The 18,873-nt window shown below is 39.3% G+C and overlaps 3 protein-coding genes across 10 annotated transcripts; 1 reads left to right on the top strand and 2 right to left on the bottom strand.

The window, feature by feature from the left end:
• Nucleotides 1-354: 354 nt before the first annotated feature.
• homezb (homeobox and leucine zipper encoding b) lies at nucleotides 355-3,748 on the bottom strand. Of its 4 annotated transcripts, none has more exons than XM_028564325.1 (3): nucleotides 3,491-3,748; nucleotides 2,751-2,816; nucleotides 355-2,341 (listed from the first exon to the last, which is right to left on the bottom strand). In XM_028564325.1, the coding sequence occupies exons 2-3, from the start codon at nucleotides 2,811-2,813 to the stop codon at nucleotides 701-703; spliced, it is 1,704 nt and encodes a 567-aa protein (XP_028420126.1). In that variant the 5' UTR covers nucleotides 2,814-2,816; nucleotides 3,491-3,748; the 3' UTR covers nucleotides 355-700. The 4 variants fall into 4 exon arrangements, with proteins under 4 accessions (XP_028420126.1, XP_028420127.1, XP_028420128.1 ...); XM_028564326.1 differs by lacking the exon at nucleotides 3,491-3,748 and adding an exon at nucleotides 3,403-3,483; XM_028564327.1 differs by lacking the exon at nucleotides 3,491-3,748 and adding an exon at nucleotides 3,399-3,481.
• A 5,576-nt stretch (nucleotides 3,749-9,324) lies between these two features.
• gmpr2 (guanosine monophosphate reductase 2) lies at nucleotides 9,325-15,721 on the bottom strand. Of its 5 annotated transcripts, none has more exons than XM_028564623.1 (10): nucleotides 15,609-15,721; nucleotides 14,766-14,864; nucleotides 13,364-13,483; nucleotides 12,804-12,887; nucleotides 12,525-12,698; nucleotides 12,341-12,422; nucleotides 11,909-12,015; nucleotides 11,081-11,123; nucleotides 10,831-10,990; nucleotides 9,325-10,655 (listed from the first exon to the last, which is right to left on the bottom strand). In XM_028564623.1, the coding sequence occupies exons 1-10, from the start codon at nucleotides 15,621-15,623 to the stop codon at nucleotides 10,466-10,468; spliced, it is 1,074 nt and encodes a 357-aa protein (XP_028420424.1). In that variant the 5' UTR covers nucleotides 15,624-15,721; the 3' UTR covers nucleotides 9,325-10,465. The 5 variants fall into 5 exon arrangements, with proteins under 5 accessions (XP_028420424.1, XP_028420426.1, XP_028420425.1 ...); XM_028564625.1 differs by lacking the exon at nucleotides 15,609-15,721 and adding an exon at nucleotides 15,368-15,498 and having other exon boundaries at nucleotides 14,766-14,925; XM_028564624.1 differs by lacking the exon at nucleotides 15,609-15,721 and adding an exon at nucleotides 15,368-15,495.
• nedd8 (NEDD8 ubiquitin like modifier) lies at nucleotides 15,480-17,974 on the top strand. The gene is made up of 4 exons (XM_028564628.1): nucleotides 15,480-15,918; nucleotides 16,047-16,094; nucleotides 16,192-16,274; nucleotides 16,766-17,974. Exons 1-4 carry the CDS (start codon nucleotides 15,901-15,903, stop codon nucleotides 16,854-16,856), a joined length of 240 nt encoding a protein of 79 aa, XP_028420429.1. The 5' UTR covers nucleotides 15,480-15,900; the 3' UTR covers nucleotides 16,857-17,974.
• The last annotated feature ends 899 nt before the right edge of the window (nucleotides 17,975-18,873 follow it).

Below are 18,873 nucleotides of genomic sequence, written 5' to 3'. Positions count from 1 at the left end.
AATTATGTACTTAACAAAAAAGTGTGAAATAACTGAAAACATGTCTTATATTTTAGATTCTTCAAAGTAGCCACCCTTTGCTTTTTTATTAATAAGGGTAAAAATTCCACTAATTAACCCTGACAAAGCACACCTGTGAAGTGAAAACCATTTCAGGTGACTACCTCATGAAGCTCATTGAGAGAACACCAAGGGTTTGCAGAGATATCAAAAAAAGCAAAGGGTGGCTACTTTGAAGAATCTAAAATATAAGACATGTTTTCAGTTATTTCACACTTTTTTGTTAAGTACATAATTCCATATGTGTTCATTCATAGTTTTGATGTCTTTAGTGAGGATCTACAATGTAAATAGTCATGAAAATAAAGGAAATGCATTGAATGAGAAGGTGTGTCCAAACTTTTGGCCTGTACTGTATATTGCAAGTGAGTATCTTTTGAAACGACTACAGATAAAGATACACGTTAACGACACGTAATCACAAAAATGGTTAAACAACAATATGTAAGAGGAGGCAAATTTATAGGAATGTGTCTTAACTTGTCAACCTTTCAGCAAACATCTGTCTGAAAGTTCAAAACATAAACACACAAATTACAAGTCACTAAACTGATTCTGATGCATATTTCCAAATGTGAAGAGATGATTCATCTTCATTGTCCCCGGAGGGATAATATGTACAGAGGCTGTGTCATCATTTCTACTCTGGGGGCACCGGCACACTTTCCTCCTTGCCACAGCTTTCACTCGTGTCAAGCTTCATCTCACAGGTTGCTTTATTGCCGCACTCACTGCCTGCCATTTGTGACTGTGTCTTTAACAGTGCATTCAGGCACTGCCGGTACCAGATGTTGTCTAGCGCCTGGCTGTGCTGCTCCTGATTCATCCAGCGTGGCCTTCCTTTCTTGATGTAATAGCGCATGTCACCGAACCACTGAATCAACAAGTAGCGGGGGATGTCAATCGCGTTTGCCAGTCGGCTGTAGTCATCCTTATCTGGATACTGGCAGTGCAAGAAAGCCACCTTCATCATCGCCATCTGGGTTTGCGTCTTTTTATGGCAGCGGAGCCGGGTGGCAAGTGTGCATGGTTCTACCTCATGACGATCCAGCTGTTGGCCGATGTTGGATGAACCATCTGCAACGACAAGATCATTGAGCATTTCCATGAACTCCTTCAGTTTGCCAACATCAGGGCCGGAAGCATTGGGCTTTGTTGTCTCTGCTGCATTTGTCTGCATTTCTGTTTCCCCCTCAACGTCGCTTTTCACAGGGATCAAATGAATATTTGAGGTGGACGGAGGAACAGTGTCACCTCTTTCCAGCAGTTCTGTCTGGTTATCAGTGAGAGGGGGCACGTCAAAGGCCTGAGTTTGAGAAGGAGGAATGAGCAGAGGACTTGCATCCAGCGGCTCATCTGGCACAACAACGCTCTTTAGGGCAGGCTGCTCTTGAACCGACAGTAATCTAGTCTTTGCTTTTGACTTCTTTTTCTTCCTGGTGAAAAGTGTTGTCTCCGACTGAGTGAATATTTGCCACTCCCTCTCATCTTCATCACTTCTTATTTCTTCTTCCTCTGCTCTCTCCACAACACCTTCTTCCCGTTGCTTCATTCTCTTCATTCCCATCTTGTCCGTCACTGTCCTCCTTTTCCTTGTCTTCTGAGTATTCACCATGTCTTCTTCTACTTTTCTGTCCTTCTCTTTCTTCATTGGTTGCACCTGCTTCATTTTTCTCTCCAATCGCTCATTATCCCTCACATTTTCTCCCATCATCCTTCCTTCACTTGCACTCTGTTCCTCCCTAACCTCTTCTGCCTTCTTCCCACCAGGCTCTTTTATCTCTCTTGTGCATTTCTTATTCTCTCCTTTATCCTCTTTTACGTCCTTCCCCCTGCTGTTTTGCAGCTTTTCCTTTCCCCCACTTGACAGGATCTTCCTCTGAACCTTGCGTATGTCTTTATAGTCCCAGCTGATGCCATAATGGAGCCTCTGTAACATGAACCAAACCTTCACCTGGTCTGGGTGCAGGGAGCAGCGCTGCGCCAGTGCAGCTGTCTTTTTCTCTGTCAGGTATGGAAAGCAGTCAAAGGCCTTGTTTAGCTCTGCTGCACCGTCCAGCTGTAGGTTGATCTCGCTTGAGTGCACCCATATGAGCCTCTGACTGTCAGAGACCAGGGGGAGACAGACTGCACTGCTCTGGTTCAGATTGAAAGCCATCGGCGCAATGTTCAGTTCTGATGAAGATTCTCCAGGAGCATTGGGTGTTTCTTCCACAAGTCTGGGGAGTCCTCCATCAGCTTTTTGCCTCATCTTTTTCCTCTGTGGCATTAACTCCTGCAACTAACAGACAAACAGAAAGGGTAAATATGTATTCATTAATAAAATAAAATAAAAAAACAGATACTGTGAGAAGATATAAATTTGTCACCTGTCAGATTTTTTATTTACCATTTATATAGTGGTAGATATCCTTTTACTGTAATATTTCTGGTTATGGGGCACCCGCTAGCTCACCTGCAGGACCGCGCACCATCAATCAAAGCTTAGTCCTCCTGATGAAATACTTGATTTGCCAGGTGTCGATTTAAGCCAAAAATCGACAGATCTATCTAGTTGTTTTATTTATAAACTGTCACAACTGAACTTTTAGGAAAGTGTATGATACATACGATATAAAATAACATATACTGTGATAAAGGATCCATATTACCCACCTCTACTTTACCTTAAAAGGATGTAAAATAAATACCTTTTTAATAGCAGTGTTATCTGTTGTTAGCTGACAGCCATGTCCATGCAGCAGTACCTTCATTTACTGTAAGTAAAAGAAGCATGCATTCAAAATTTAAATATTACACATTATGTACAAAATATAATTAAATTTTTTTTTTAGTACATAGATAGAGCGAATTTGTATACATTACTGATTTTTAGTTTCATCTTTAGCAAAGTCACCAGTGATTAGTCAGTTTAGGAACTAAAACCCAGAAAGACATAACACTGGTGAAGAAATAAAGAAAAATTACATTTCCTTCTTAAATGCAGTGGAATAAAGTTTGTTAGATATAATAGAAATATCATTACGTTACTCAAGTGAAGTACAACTAACGTTACCTTAGTTTAATTTAACTGTTAGCATGATGGTTAACCAATCGAAATATCAACTGTACCGAAATCATTAGCTAGCTAGCTAACCAAATAACACCAAAGAAAGAACATCAACACTCGCGTTGAATTAACGTTTAGCACCATAGCTATAAAACAAGAGTTCTAGCTATGTCTATGGTTAGCACGTTAATGTAAGATAGTTAGCTAGCTAGCGTTGGCTTGCTATGTAGCTAAGCTTAACAGTACTGTTGTGGTTATGATACAGTAAACTTAGCGAAGTTTTCTTTACCTACAATTGTTTATCTTTATCGTGGCAGATAGTATCAAGAAGACACCGACATTATTACTAACTTCAATTAATGAATGGTTTGGAGTTCCTACCTTCAAGCACACAGAAACGTCTTCAGAAATGTCTTGCAAGTATGACGGGATATTTTTCTGATTGGTGGAGCTCCAGAGACGGTTTAGAACCGTTACCATGGCAATGTTTACCGCACCTGCGAAAGGCTAGCTGCTACCCATGCTGCCTCCACTGAAGTCGATCTTGTCCCTTTGCCTTTTTTTGTTTTTCAAAATGTTTTTTTATGCCGAATCAAATGGTTTATGGTCACGATCCATGTCGTATTTGGTAGGCTTGGGTTCAGGGTTTATAGCCCTTTATATAAGCATTTTCTGAAACATCAATAGAGCAACTGAATGGGGACAATCGCTTACAGAACCGGAGCTGTTAAAAAAGTGAGCGGAGCTCTAACGTTATAGTATACCATGCCCTTTAAATCCCACCTTCGTTGAGGTTATGTTCATTTTTTGTTGAAAATGTTTTATAGAAAGATGTTGATCCAACTTGTATAGCAGTCCCGGACACATTGATGTATTAACCATTTATTATTAACGTTATTCATGTAGCTAGCTAGCTAACTCCTGGATTCAAAGTGACTCATGCATGACGCTGACTATATGTGTAACATAGGCTACAAATCTGTTCTCTGTACTATTTAGACTTCAGGGACAAGGTGTTTCTGTGATATTATAATGTTTATCCCTGAAGTTGGATACATAGCAGGCTCTCATAGCTATCCTCAACTCATTCAATGCACATGCTTGTCAATCTGCAGAGAGATTGAGTAAACCTACAGAAAGGCAAGTGTTTATTTAAACAAGAATTCCTATCACAGTTGACAGCTCCACAAACTCAACCTCCATAATAACAATGAAGTTGATATACTGTCTATGAGTTTACTTTAGAACTAATTTGCCAGCATTAGTTTTAGCTGGATGAACAAAAGACTAAGCAGCCAGTGCCTTGAGTTTACAGCTAATTAGCTGAAAGACTAAACATATAGTTAACTTCTGTTTTACTAACATCTCTAAAATAGATTATCTCTAATCTCTAAATTGCCCACAACATGAAAAAAGTGTCCTGCATTAAACATTAACTTCATAATTTGGATCGTAGGCTCCTCATCTAAAAATAACAGTGTTTATTCATTATTGGTGCAGTGTTTTTTCCTGTAAAATTAACAAAATTGCAGCAACAGCCTTTTACAGTTTAGTGTGAAGCTTTTTGTTGAGATTTATCAAAAAGATTTTTTTTTCCAATCTCTTTATTTTTTTTTCCAATCTCTTTATTGTTTTTTCCAAGTTAGCGACCAAAAAGATTTTTTTGAAGTTTTATTTATTCCAACACTAAAAGATTTTAAATGATTTATTGCCATTTGCTAAATAAACAAAATGATGTCCCTCTCCTTGGTGCAGTCATTCTAAATATATACTTGAAACTAGTAGCATAGAAAACATGCCCATTGTAGCAGAGTGTCCTTTGGTGTTTGTGATCAACCTGATGAATACTAAAAAGTATCTGTGTGAACTGATTATTTTGTTGACTATTTATTAAATCTATTAAACAATTGCATAAGGGAAATAAGATACATTGGTAAGGTAGTCAGAGTTGTGTTTATATATTTAATGTTTTGTTTAAATTTCAAATAAATAATTACTTATTAACTATTAGGCCTTTTTTTCCTTAAGCCCCGGCCACCCAAAATGTCTGTGCACATCCCTGCCTGTAGTAGATTATTAATCTTGAATGATAAGGTAAGACAAGAAAGGGCATTTGTCTTACCTTATCATTCAATAAAGATTACGGTACTTACGTTATTGCTATAAAAGAATAGTGTGTAGACTATAGACAGTTTCTTTCCTAGGAAATGATACTGCTGGAGAGTACAGCTCAAGCTTTCACACCATGACTCAGAGGCAAACAGCTATTTCATAATATTTAACTGAGAGTCAATCTTTAGTTTATAAGGGAACCCTAAAAAAGAAAAGGCGAATGGTTTCCCTTAAAGCGGTCAACCCTCCAGGTGAAAATATGGCAAAACAAATGGCCCGACCGCAAAATGTGGAAGTTGTATAGAGATTTCCTAACTCATTATTGTTATTCAGCATTATCATCACGCACCAAAAAAAAAAAGAATTATAGTCACAATAACGATCAGCTCCATCGGCCAGTACCTAACTCCTTTTGTTCGCTTGGAAGTGGAAGAGTCATTCACAAGAGCTCAAGTACAAGCACAGTCAGACCTGGAGCTTTATTTCCACATTAACAACAATGCCAAAAGCAATTGAAATGCTCATGTGGAAAGGTTTACATTGAGACCAATGATGTAGGCCTATACAATTATGGAGGGTACATTTACCAGAAGTCCTCTCAGGCCACCTGTTCTTGTGGAGAAGTAATTGGTGCCCTGCACATTACAGAGGTGCTTTGTGAACTTCTCTAATGGACAGCCTTGTTATTGTCTATAGCCCACATCACCACATTTCATCATTATAACATGTATTATAATAATATAATTGCATATAATATGTAATTATAACACGTATGACATGAAACTTATATACCCTAACCAAGCCTAACAGAAAGGCTGCAGCCAAATCCAAGAGTGTATGGCTGCGGCCTGCAGCCTCCCGTCTTATCTCTAACATACATCATTGGCCTCCCTCTTGGTTCCGTCCCCGAGATTCTACTTTTCAAAATAAAAGCACGCGTCTGGTGTTATGTTTTTGAATTAAACAGTACGACAATCATGCTAATGAATACAATTATTTTTTTCAGCAGATTTCTTATTTACGACACGATTCAGCTAGCAAAGCAGGTTTGTGTTTATGTGCGGGAGGGACAAGAAATCCTGTCTGTTGGTTTATTTTATTTTAAGAGAGAATTGCTAAACAATATGAATAGCCTACAGTTTGATTATCACTTTTATTTTATTGGTAACCGTTGTTGTAAAAAGTTGTTGTATAATCGCAATATTCGAGGGTACACTTCAGTGATGCTTACGGACCTCGAAATTAAACCCTCTCATGTAATATTGCTTAAACAAATGTCAACGCTAAACGTTGATGCAGTTTTAAATGGTCCCTTCACCTCTAAAAAATAGCCTATACTTCGTTTTTCTGTTCTCAGAAATGAGGAGCCAATATTAACCAATATTTTATTATAAATCAAATCTTTCTTCTTGCCAAATTTCATATCTATAACTTTCATATTGTATTATTTATTTTTAATAGACCTATGTGGGTGGCTTCATTGTTTTTACTTCATTACTTTACTTCATTTGTTTTTTTTTACTGTTATGAATTTGCAAATAAAGCATTAGGCTAATAAAAAGAAAAGGTAAAGTCATCGTAGGTTTCATCAAATAGGGATACAACAATAACATCCACAAATCTGCCAACTATAGGCTATGTATGGCTAACGTTAATTTAAGAGTTTAAATCGTTAATTTAAGAGTTCAAACTCTTTTCAATTAATTGCAACATGCTCACTAACTTAACCGTGACCGCATCTAGAAAATAATTCTCGATTTCGTATTTTTGACCCTCTGACTTTACCGTTGGAGACGCCCAGGCATGAGACGGCTGCAGCCATCTGTCTGACTCACTCCACCCCCCTGAATGTTTGGTTTTGCAGAAATCGAAACTTTTGTGCAGTGCTGCTGTGGCAAAGCAGATCAGAGCAGAAACTGAGCAACCATAAACTGGTGAATAACTACTCTGCCAAAAACACAGTCAACCAAAGAGCAACAAGAAGGAACCTAAGGATTTTCAATCGTGAATAATATTAAATTCAAATCGAATCTGGACTTCCTGCTTCTGAAAACATGTCTGACAATCTACAAAAGGACCTACAAGTTATTTTCTGCGAGATGTGTACAGAGGAGGACAGGAAACCAGCACGGAAGACCTGCATGAAATGTGAGATCTCCATGTGTGTCCAGCACCTCCAGGCCCACCTGACCACTCCTGTGTTACTACAGACTCATCCTCTGACTGAGCCTATGGCCCTGTGTGGGACCACTAAATGCCCCCAACATGGCAAACTCCTCGAGTACTTCTGCTTGGATGACATGACCTGTGTGTGTGTTTCCTGTGCAATTGAAGACCAGCACCGCATACACAATATGAAGACCTTCTCCACAGCCCACAAAGAGCTCATGGAGAAGCTCAACACTGAGCAGCAGGCCTTACTAGGGAAAACTGATGATGAGAATGGGAGTCTGGAAAAGTGGGAGAAGAGTGAAAGAGAGAAGCTGGGTCGCTCCAGTGTGCGTCTCATTGAGGCTGTGACTAACCTGCGTGACATTGCCCTGACTAGTGTCCAGAGTTCAGTCGCTGCCCGCATGGTGTCTATCAAAACCAGCAACAGCAGCATGCAAGCCGCACAGAAGGAGAAGGACACCTTCAGATTCCTGCAGATGTATTCTCAGGTGCATCAGGATGTGGAGAAGGCCAAGGCTGTGGATCTGAGAAAAGGGTTGGAGCCTGGCAGCGATAGGGACAAACTGGTTCAGGAGATAAGACAGAATGGTGAAAAAATGGTAAAGCAAGCAGGCCACTTCTGGGGATCGCTGTTGACTCTGGTTGACCCAGAGAACCACCAGGAGCTCAATGCTACAAGTTCAGACCTGGTCTTTGACCCACAGACTTTGGGCCCTGGCATGTCACTGTCCAAAGACAAAAGGAAGATTTTCTACAGTAATTGGCTGGAGCAATGCTCTGCTACGCTTCTAATTCGTAGTGCCCAGTCAGCCCCTAACTTTCAAAGGTGGATGGTCAGACTTTCCCAAGACTCTGACTGGACCATTGGTTTATGTGACAAACAGTCTGCAAAGAACTTGAAGGATGGACATGTCTATGGTCTGTGCTACGAAGGTGACCAGCTCAGCTCCCTCACAACAGAGTATGATGACTGTTGTGATGCATCAGTCAGTTCAGAAGGTATTTTTGGGCAGCAGAAAAATGTCATGGCCATAACAGAGAAAAAACGCAGGGTTTCCTCCGTACTAATCACACATCGGGGCAAAAATGGAGATTGTACCGTACCACGACCCAAAGTGGTGGAGGTGTTTTGGAATTTTGCTGCTTCCTCACTGTCTTTCTTCAACAGAATCGGACAGCACCAGAGGGAAGAAATAATCACAATTAAGATTAAGATGAGCCTCAACAACTGGGACCTGGCCCCCTTTGTTCAACTAGCAAACACAAATGGCCAAAATATCCCCCAGCAGCAATGGGATTGCCCCTGTGGGAAGGTTTACCACAAGAACAGCAATGGATACACTGAAGTAACAGTTCACTCGTTTATGGGCAACCGTCCTGCTCACACCAATTGTTCTTGTGGTGCAATTATTGGTGACATACGCATCACAGAGGTGGTTTGTGAGCTTCAGTAATGGGTGGTACCGCACTGATCATTGCTTATCATTATACAAAGTTAAGAAGTGCATGGCTACAAATATCTACAGTAACAGCACCTTGTGCTTTCATTGAATGAGTACACGTCATTGTTAAGCATCAAGTTGCTGTCAAATGAAAATAGTGCTTTTAGCTCAAATATCAGAAATAAGCCAATGCTGTTATTGTTTTAGTGTACAAAATACATATACACTAGAAGCAATGTAACATCTTCAGCTTGATTTGTTTTAGGAGTTACTTCTAATGTAGGTCGTTTTTTTTAACTAATGTTTCTACTTTTTTCTGTCTGCCAGCTTAAGGTGTTTGTCTCCATCTACTGGTGGTGAATGTGTCATTGTTCTCATAGTTGTTTTACAGAGCAGTCTTTAAAAATGTAATCAGAATGTCAGAACATTGGTTCCTTTGTACCGTACTTACTTTGTGAAAGATCCGATTCATAATAAAGCTAGTAAAAATTTAAGATGTGGAATTTTTTTAATGACTGAAAACTGCATTTATATTTTTACATTTTGCTATTTTCACACCAATGTGACAATAAGAAAATGAAACAACACAAATCATGTAACAACAGCTTGAAGTGGAGTATCTACAGACACTGTGTGAAGTGAAACCATAATTACACAATACTCATGGCGTAAAACCTCCATGGAATGATCCCCTAATTTTACAGCTGTTATGAATCATACAATAATTTGAATGTGCACATCGCTAACATGAGCCCACACAAACTTTGGTACTGATCAGGAGCAGCTAGAACCAGGGACGATAAAGGCTGCATAATATATCTTTATGTTGAACAACACCTCTGCCATGAATTCAGCACTTCATTGGTCTGTACCGTACAGTATGTGCTCTAGTACTGTACTCTAGCATTCAGCATATACTGGTCCATATATAAATAATCCCATATTCTTATTCATTTAAAAAATTTAAGAGAACTTTCAAAGCATATCTATGAAATGATAATGGAAACTAAATCTATCAAATCTCAAGTAATTAAAGTGCAAAACTTAAAGAGTGGTGGAATGATTGCATTTCTTAAAAACAGTTATATTTCCTAATTAGCCCCAGAAGCTGAATACATATTTAGTACTTTCTAAATAATTTAAGACATTTGCTATAATTTTATATGTGTGTGTGACGCTTACAGTATAATATTAGCATAGAGCCTAACTACATGTTGTAGATACTGTTAATAGATAGTTATGGATTTGCATAAAAACTGAAAATAAGGACCTTGCATTGGAATGATCAGACGCAGACATGCTGGAGACATACTGCTCTAGCTTACATCTTCCTGTCTAGGGACATTGGCCCCTGGAACACTTTGTAGACTGTATGAAAAAAGTAACATTCAGAGTCTAAAGCAACTCTGAGTCTGTGTAATGAAAAATATTTCTGTTAATGTCAATGAAGTCAAAACCCAATATACGAAAATTGCATTGCAACGAAAAAGGAAAGTAAAAGGACAGTATTTCAGTATTAATATTCATGTCTGTTCACTTGTGTTTACCCATGGTCAATCCACAAACAGCATCATTCAGGCAGTGTTGCAGACTTATAGCCTTGGTTCTGAAGCAGGATCGAGCTGGACATTCAGCTGTCGTTGCCGAACACAGTGTTGAGCTGTTGGGTGACCCTGATGAAGGTGGTCCTGCGGCTCAGCTCCTTCAGTTTACCTGCCCCAACATAGGTGCAGGTGGATCGGACCCCGCCCAGGACGTCTCGTATTGTCACGTCCACCGGACCTTTGTAAACAACTTCGACTGTCTTCCCCTCCGACGCTCTGGAGGTAAAAAAAAAAAAAAAAACTGGGATTACCCTTTAGAGGACACAGTGTAAACATGGTATATATATATATATATATATATATATATATATAAAACACCAATGACCCAAAAACATATAATAAAAACTGACATATTTCTTCCAATACACACCAAAATAACTGTGACTCTGACCTGTACTCAGCCACGCCTCCTGCATGTTTCTTCATTGCCGTGTCGGAGCTCATTCCATAGAACAGCTTGTATTTCTTGCCATTTTTTTCAATAATCTCTCCCCCGCTTTCTGAGTGTCCAGCAAGCATACCGCCCAGCATCACAAAGTCCGCTCCAGCACCTGAGAGCAAACATATAGTGAGAAAGTTGAACAGAAAGCGTTCCTACTATGGTTGGAATTTGAGTGCAATTTGAAAACAGTAATGCTTACCAAAAGCCTTTGACACATCTCCTGGGCAAGTACATCCCCCATCCTGTGTGAAAGAGAAGACAAAACATATCACAATGTTTTGAGTGTGACTGTATGTTTATCATGGTTGTATGTACAACCTGGAGACAAAAGATAAGGCTGCACATTCTCAGGGTGAAATACATGTCTAACAAACCATGTTGACTGTGGGAAGAAAAGAGATGAATAAGTTTCAGTTTAAAACATTGTTTTTTCTTGCCCAGAGTTAGATGAGAAGTTAGAATACCATTCTGTTTAGTCAATATGAACCTGGAACCATTAGCCAGTTCGCTTAGAATAAAGCGTAAAGACTGGAAATGTGGAAAACAATTCTGAATTTTGATCATTTTGGATGGAGCCAGGATAGCTGTTTCCCAGGGTTACATGCTGCCAGTCCGACATGCCGCCACTCTGACATGCTTCTATTCCGACATGCTGCTATTCCCTAACCCTAACCCCTAACCCTTAATCCTAACCCTAATGGAAACAAAGATTGTTGGAGTGGTGGGACGTTTGAAAACAATGGAAGTGCCGCCACTCCGACAATTAGACATCAATGTCGGAATGGATGGCGGAACCCGTTTCCCAGTTACCAGCCTCTATGCTAAGCTCAGCTAACTGGCTGCTGGCTGTAGTTTCATAATTAGCACACAGACATGAAAGTGGTATCAATCTTTTCATCTAAATCTCAGCAAGAAAGCAAAGCCTATTTCCCAGAATATCAAACTAATCAACATTATTTCTGCACAAAATGAACTGTGTAGAACGCATGATTAAATCCTTGGATTATCAGAGAAGAGAGTCACTCACAGAGATGATGTGGCCACCCAAGCCATGGGCAGCATCTGCACACTCGATCACAGCGCTGAGCTGGGGGTAGCCCACCCCCGTCTTCTTGCGGGTGGTGCACACAGAGCCTGTAGAGGAAGACACAGGGGCAAGAGATGACTCTTAAGATTTTCTAGTTTGCAGTCTATGATGACAGGAAACAGAATTTGCAAGCATTGTTTATGGTCTGTTTGATCTGTAAGTGCCAAATGAATGGGGCAAGGCAAGGCAGCTTTATTTGTATGGCACATTTCAGCAACAAGGCAATTAAAAAGTGATTAACATAAAACATTAAAGCAGTTAAAAACAATTAAAACATCCATGGCAAATATCTATCCAGGAGAGTATGTGAAAGTTAAATTTAATATAATATAAATAACATGTAGACATAGAAATATGTTAGGCTGTAATCACCTGGTCCGATGCCTACTTTGATGATGTCAGCGCCAGCCAGGATTAGCTCCTCTACCATCTCTCCTGTCACCACATTTCCTGCCTGAGCAGCATAAAAAATGTTTTATTGATTACTTATCAAAGAAATGTTGACATGTGAACATCCATTTTCAGCCCCACAGTTTAAAGGCAGACATCTACTGACCATTATCGTGTGAGAGGGGAACTTCTCCCTGACGTCTTTGACAAAGTGAACAAAGTGTTCGGAGTAGCCGTTGGCCACATCCACACAGATAAACTGCAGCTTTGGCACCGCCGCCAAGATGGCTGAAATCCTGTCAAAGTCCCCTTCCCCGGTCCCTGTGCTAACTGCTACACTCTGGAAGATAAACGGAGAAGAGAATGACTTGTGTTACAAAAAAATGCCACAATAAAAAAAACTCCCTGGAATAAAGAGTTACATGATGATTAACACTTTGAGTACCTCCAGGCATTCAGGATTCTGTTTTGCAAACTCCACCCAGTCATCCACGGAGTAATGTTTGTGAATCGTGGTGAAAAGAGTGAACTAGTGGAAGAGAAAAAAGAAAAACAGAGTAATTGAGATATTCTAACAGTGAGTGAGCAATGGAGTGAATGAAGAAACAAAACAATAAATAAATCAATATATTAGTGAGTTGTTTTATTTTTAAATCTATGAGGTGCCTCTTATCTTTCTGTGACTTAAAAACAAAGAGGATCCGGAATTATGCCGTACAGCAGTTTGTGTCATTCATTATCATTATGTGACAAAAATGCTACACATAAGCCACCAATATTTAAGTTCAGGCACCTGGGAACGCTTGATCACCTCACCTATCAATATGCATTGTAATATAGGGATTATTAGGCATTATAGCATCCACTGCTTGGAATACATTTAGGTTCACTTAGCTGACTCCAAGACTGTACAAGAGAAAAATGATAAATAACCCTATGTGCTTTGTAAAGCTCTTTGTGAAATAATAAGTGATTCATACACATCCCATGTAATGCATAACTTACCTGGTGCAAAGCCAGGGCCATCTCAAAGGTCCCCACGGTGTCCATGTTTGCAGCGATGATGGGGATCCCTCTGTAGCTGCCCTTGGAGTTCCTGAAAGTGTAGCTCCTCATTAGGTCTACCTGTGAAAGGCAAACATAATGTGACATTAGTGTAGTTAATACTTTAATAGATTTGTTTAACTAACTAGGAAAATGTATTTGAGACATGATCCACAATATGTTACTACAGTCACAGGAAAGCAAGAGCCTATATTTTGTAGATGCAGGTTTGTGGCTAAAGGGTCACTGCTCGACTTCATTAACTAGCTGGTTAAATGTGAACGAGGGCTAATACCTACCTATATACTATTTTTCTAACAACGTTCGAAAAGAGGCCCGTAACCTCTGTGTTATTTTTGATTCTGCAATGCCTTTATTCTGGTATCAGCAGACGAAACATCCAAAGACTGTGCTTGGCACAAAATGCTGCTTCCAGGCTTTTATTTGCACTAAGCAGGTTGGGTGGGCAGCTGTGGCTCAGGTGAGAGTGGTCGTCTATCAATCAAAGGTTGGTGGTTCGATCCCTCGCCCTGCAGTCCCATGTCTTGGGCGAGACACTGAACCCCGAATTGCTCTTGCATGGGTATGTGAATGTGTGTGAATCATGTTTATCTGATGAGCAGGTGGCACCTTGTATGGTAGCCTCGACCAGAGTGTATAAACGTGTGTGAATGGTGCCTGTAATATGTAAAAGCCCTTTGAGTAGTCATTAAGACTAGAAAAGCTATTTAACACACATACAGTCCATTCTAAGTGACCACATCACACCAATTCTTGCTGCCTTTCACTGATTACCTGTGAGTTTTAGAATTGAGATTTTTTTAGCCTTGAATGGTATGGCTGCTGCTTATATATGTGATCTGCTAACTGCTTATTAGCCTGATCGCTGCTTGAGATTATCTGGCAGGGCCCTACTATTGGTTCCAAGATCTCAAATTGTCAACAAAGGGGCTTTTGCTGTCCGGGTCGATAAAACTCCCTGCCTGAGGATGTCACGCTGGCATACTCATTATCTTTCTTTAGATCTCTTAAGTCTTAAGACTCCCTTTTATCTTGTGACTTTTTCTTAACTGATGATATTTGTTGTGTAGTTATTGTATATTGTTATCTTGAGTTCTGGGTCTTAACTACCTCTATCTTTTATTGTAAAGCACTTTCTAACTTTGCTTTTAAAATGTGCTATATAAATAAATATATTATTATTATTATTACTACTACTTTTCCTACTTTAATAACTAACAAATGCCTATGAGGATTACCTTACCAGGAATTAGTAAAGGTTCAGATAATGGAAAAATCTGTTTTTACATCAGTCAGGTTTCATGTGTCAAAAACACATCCACAGCTGTAACGTTACACCTACCTCGCTCCTTGACTTAAGTGTGCTCCGCTTTGGACGGAGGAGCACATCCTTGAAGTCCAGCTTGATGTCATTCTCAATGCGAGGCATTTTGGAAACAGGCTGTACAGATTGTGTAACAACAAAAAATGTTAAATGGAGCAGTTTGTCCTAGAATGTGGATCTGTGACAGAGAGAGAGAGAGCGAGATCAGAGTTCTAGGTGACTGCTTTGTGCTGCGTCTTTTTTTCGTTTTTAGACAATTTTTTCTTCTACCTTCATACACTAAGATATGGTCATTAAATGCCATTGACTAACGTTATATCAGGCAAAGTCTAAACATTAGGCCTAACTGTAATAACTACTTGGTGGAGATGTAATAAGGCGTTATTTAGCTAGCTAGCGATTTCAAAAATGCTTAAACGCTACTGACAGTTCAGTCATGCATACTTAACCACAAAGCTGAACAGCGTTGCTTCTTTTTCTTTAGCCCGGATGTCAAAATTCAAAGTTAGCTATGCCGTTTAAAGTGTCACATCAACTTGATTAACGTTAGCATTGCAAACAGTTAACGTAAGAAAAAGCTTTTACCTTACGCAATATATTTAGCTAAATCAAGTATTTACCTTAAGGAAAGTATGGTTGATTTTGTCTGTGCCGCTATCTCGTTTTCCACCGTGTGCGCGGGAAGCTTTACGGGGGCGAACACAAATCTACCGTGTAGTTTTTAAAGGGCTTTAGCTAGTAGGCGGTGCACAGGCAAAAACTACAATGCGAGACTTTACGACACGTTGTGCTGATGTCGTAAGGGTTATATGAGGTATCCAGCAAACAAATTTCGGTTAATTTTGTTGAGGCGATACTCACGCTAGTACAAGACATTTTTAGTGCAAATCCTGTTCTTTTCTGACGGTAAATAAAGCAAATGCGCAGTCCGAAATCAAGTTGAAGCGGAACCGTTGACGTCCAACAAGAAGGCGGTGGGATTCTCTGTGGAACACAGGAAACACCCGTTTTATTTTTGCAAGGGTATGAGAATCGGGTTTCCTGACAAAAAATATCGTGTTATCATTGTTGTATATCAAATCATAGATTTAGTTAAGATAATATCATACTACTGATCCTGCTCGAGTTTATTTTATAAAACGAGTCAACAAAGATGCTGATTAAAGTGAAGGTAAGGCAAAGCAAGTATTAGCCCAGTGGTTAAACAGTAAACATTTGAATAGTTGTTACGTCCTATCTTTTTTATTTGCTCAACAATAACCCTCACATTGTTTTATTTTTTATTTTTTTTTATCTCAGACACTCACAGGGAAAGAGATAGAAATTGACATAGAGCCCACAGATAAGGTATAATTATCTTTTATTTTCCCATATGTGCTGTATGCTAATAATTACCCTTTAATCAGTATGTGTTTGAGCATGTTTTACATTAATTTCCATTCAGGTGGAGCGTATTAAAGAAAGGGTGGAGGAGAAAGAAGGGATCCCTCCACAGCAGCAGAGGTTGATCTACAGTGGAAAACAGATGTAAGATTAAAATGCACTTTCTTTAATATACCTAGCCTTAATATTCTGGATTTTTGTTATTGTCAACATATCCCATGTAAACCAAAAAACATCAATGAATTGATCCTCCTAACAAGTACTGCCTATGTTTCCAAAGCCCGATAAATCGTATTACTAATACATCAATAAGCCACACCGTCATGTTCCCGCATTACGATGAACAGAGGCACTGCAGTTTGCTTTGAGTCAATCCCACATACTACACCGTCCTGGTGCTGTAAATACTCACTTGTGTACCAATTGGCAGCTGGAAAATAGTCCCAAACAAATGGACTATTTACCCCTGTTTTAGTAATGTTTGTTACGAACTATAACATCCAGCCTTTATTTAAAATCCTCTATGTTCTGGACCCGTTTTCAAAAACTGTGTATCTTTAGTAGGACAATTTTAATAGTGGGATTTCTGTTGTCTGACACCTTCTACCCTGCATCCCCTTTGTCTTTATTCTCAGGAACGATGAAAAAACAGCGGCAGACTATAAAATCCAGGGAGGCTCTGTTCTCCATCTGGTACTTGCTCTGCGAGGAGGGCAGGTGCTGTGACAGGTACAGTATAGGCTCTCCCAGAAGCCTATACTCCAAGCCTGTGTTGTAGCCATCACTTGGAAACATGCCTTAGCTTTCTGTGATGCCTACAGTAAACGGATACAGCGAAGACATACAGCCATGTTTTGCAGAGTCACCTGGCAGCATCGTAGTCAACACAGAGCCATTGGTAGAAAGAGATAGATCAGGTTCTACCTGTGGCAGCCACTTCCCTACAGCCAAAAATGTGTTGGCTGCAAACACTCGCACCTCTCACTGTAACATTGTCATGGCGAGACACTCCACATGTTAAAGCTGCCCTGGCAGCAAAGGCAAAGTTACTTTCAGAATTAAATAAAGCTTTGGCTAAAGATTTACAACCCAGAGCTAATTTTGGTGCTACAGAAAACTGTATTGTACAGCATTCAAGTCATTCTCTGTTTCTTTCTGTGAGTCTGCATGTAAGCATCTATCTTTATTCCACTGAATATACAACAGAGATAACTGTAGCTTAATATGCTGAAACCCATCCTTGGATTACAGGGTTTTCCTTCAGGGGGTGACTTTTCTGCTTTGTCCATGTTTTATTCTGTTCCCTAGAAAAAGCCCCATCTTACTCAGTATAACTATCTGAGGCTACAGGGTGTATTAACATAGCAAAAGTCATTCTCTCTTGTAAAGCACCTGTGTAGCTCAGTTAGATTTGTGAAAGATGGACAACAGCATAGTTAAAGGAATATTTTGAGAAATGCATATAATTAATTTCTGGCTAAAAGTTGGATGAGAAAATTGATATTCTCATCTAACTCTCAGGCAGAAAGCGAATAAGAGCATTTCCCTAAATGTCAAACTTTAGTCAGGAAAGCCTCCTGCCACTAATTTGAAATCATGTACCACAGACTTTGCTTTATACCTGCTTCATAAGTAGACTGTCCATTCAGTAGGATAATGTTTTATATAATTTCATATGAATTTTATTTGTTTTGGTTTTTTTGTTTGTGCTGGTGGCACATTTTACTGTGCTTGGACAAGTAACGTGCCAACTATGGTCTTGTCTGACAATGGCCTCAGTTTACATGGATATTGTTCAGTTTGTTTGTGTGTTCAGAGAAGCAACGTTTAGTTCTGGGATTGCTGTGTCAGCACCATATGGCCCCCTCAGTGTGTATAGAATCGCGTGACATGGACCTATGCTGTGGATTAGTTTGTCAGTAGAATAAACTTATGTTAATGCTGAAAATGCCTCACTTTTGTCATACTTTCAAAACAGCTGTACAAAAGAGACATGAAAAGTCTTACATATTTTTTATTTTTGTCACACACTCACTACCAATATGTACATTTACATTTTTAACACAAAAATAGACTTAAGTTTGAGAGACACGTCAGTCAAATTGGCTCTCAGGGTGGTAGATAAATTGCAAATGGCAACTTAAATTAGAGACCAATGTGTACACATTATGATTTAGAAATGCCATTCTCATTAGGCAGTGTATTGTAGTGCGATGATGGGTTAGTAGAAGAATAATTGCTTAGATTACAACATACAGACCTTCATATTTCCACCATATTGAAGGCCTGTTTTGGTCTGAATTACAGCAAGACCTGGATGTTGCAGCTTATTAAGGAAACTTGAGCAGCAAGAAAGTAAGACAATCAAAACAAAATCAGCACTGTTAAACTTGCTTTAGATTTTAAGCAGTAAACAAGCAGGTAGAGGTTTAAGTCTGCATAGTTCACATTGCCCTATCACAACGTTGCAGCATTTCATTTTTGAGGTGAATACATTTTCAGGCCTCATTTATGTACAGTAAGAGTCTTGCTGGAATATGTGGAATTTACTATGTTGTATGTTAAAAATTGAGTAATAAGAATTTAATCACACTCTCTAAAATGATTACGATGGAATAAAGATAAAGGCAGGGAGCAGTTTTTCCTATATAAATGAGGCCCTGAATTACAAATTCACACCTTAGTCAGTGTTTTTTATTTGAGACAATATACAGACTTCCATGACGTGTGTATACTGAAATAC

This window comes from Perca flavescens, chromosome 19 (assembly GCF_004354835.1).
Source record: "Perca flavescens isolate YP-PL-M2 chromosome 19, PFLA_1.0, whole genome shotgun sequence".
NCBI lineage: Eukaryota > Metazoa > Chordata > Actinopteri > Perciformes > Percidae > Perca > Perca flavescens.
The sequence above is the reverse complement of the archived record's forward strand: the minus strand, read 5'-3'. Positions and strand labels throughout refer to the sequence as shown.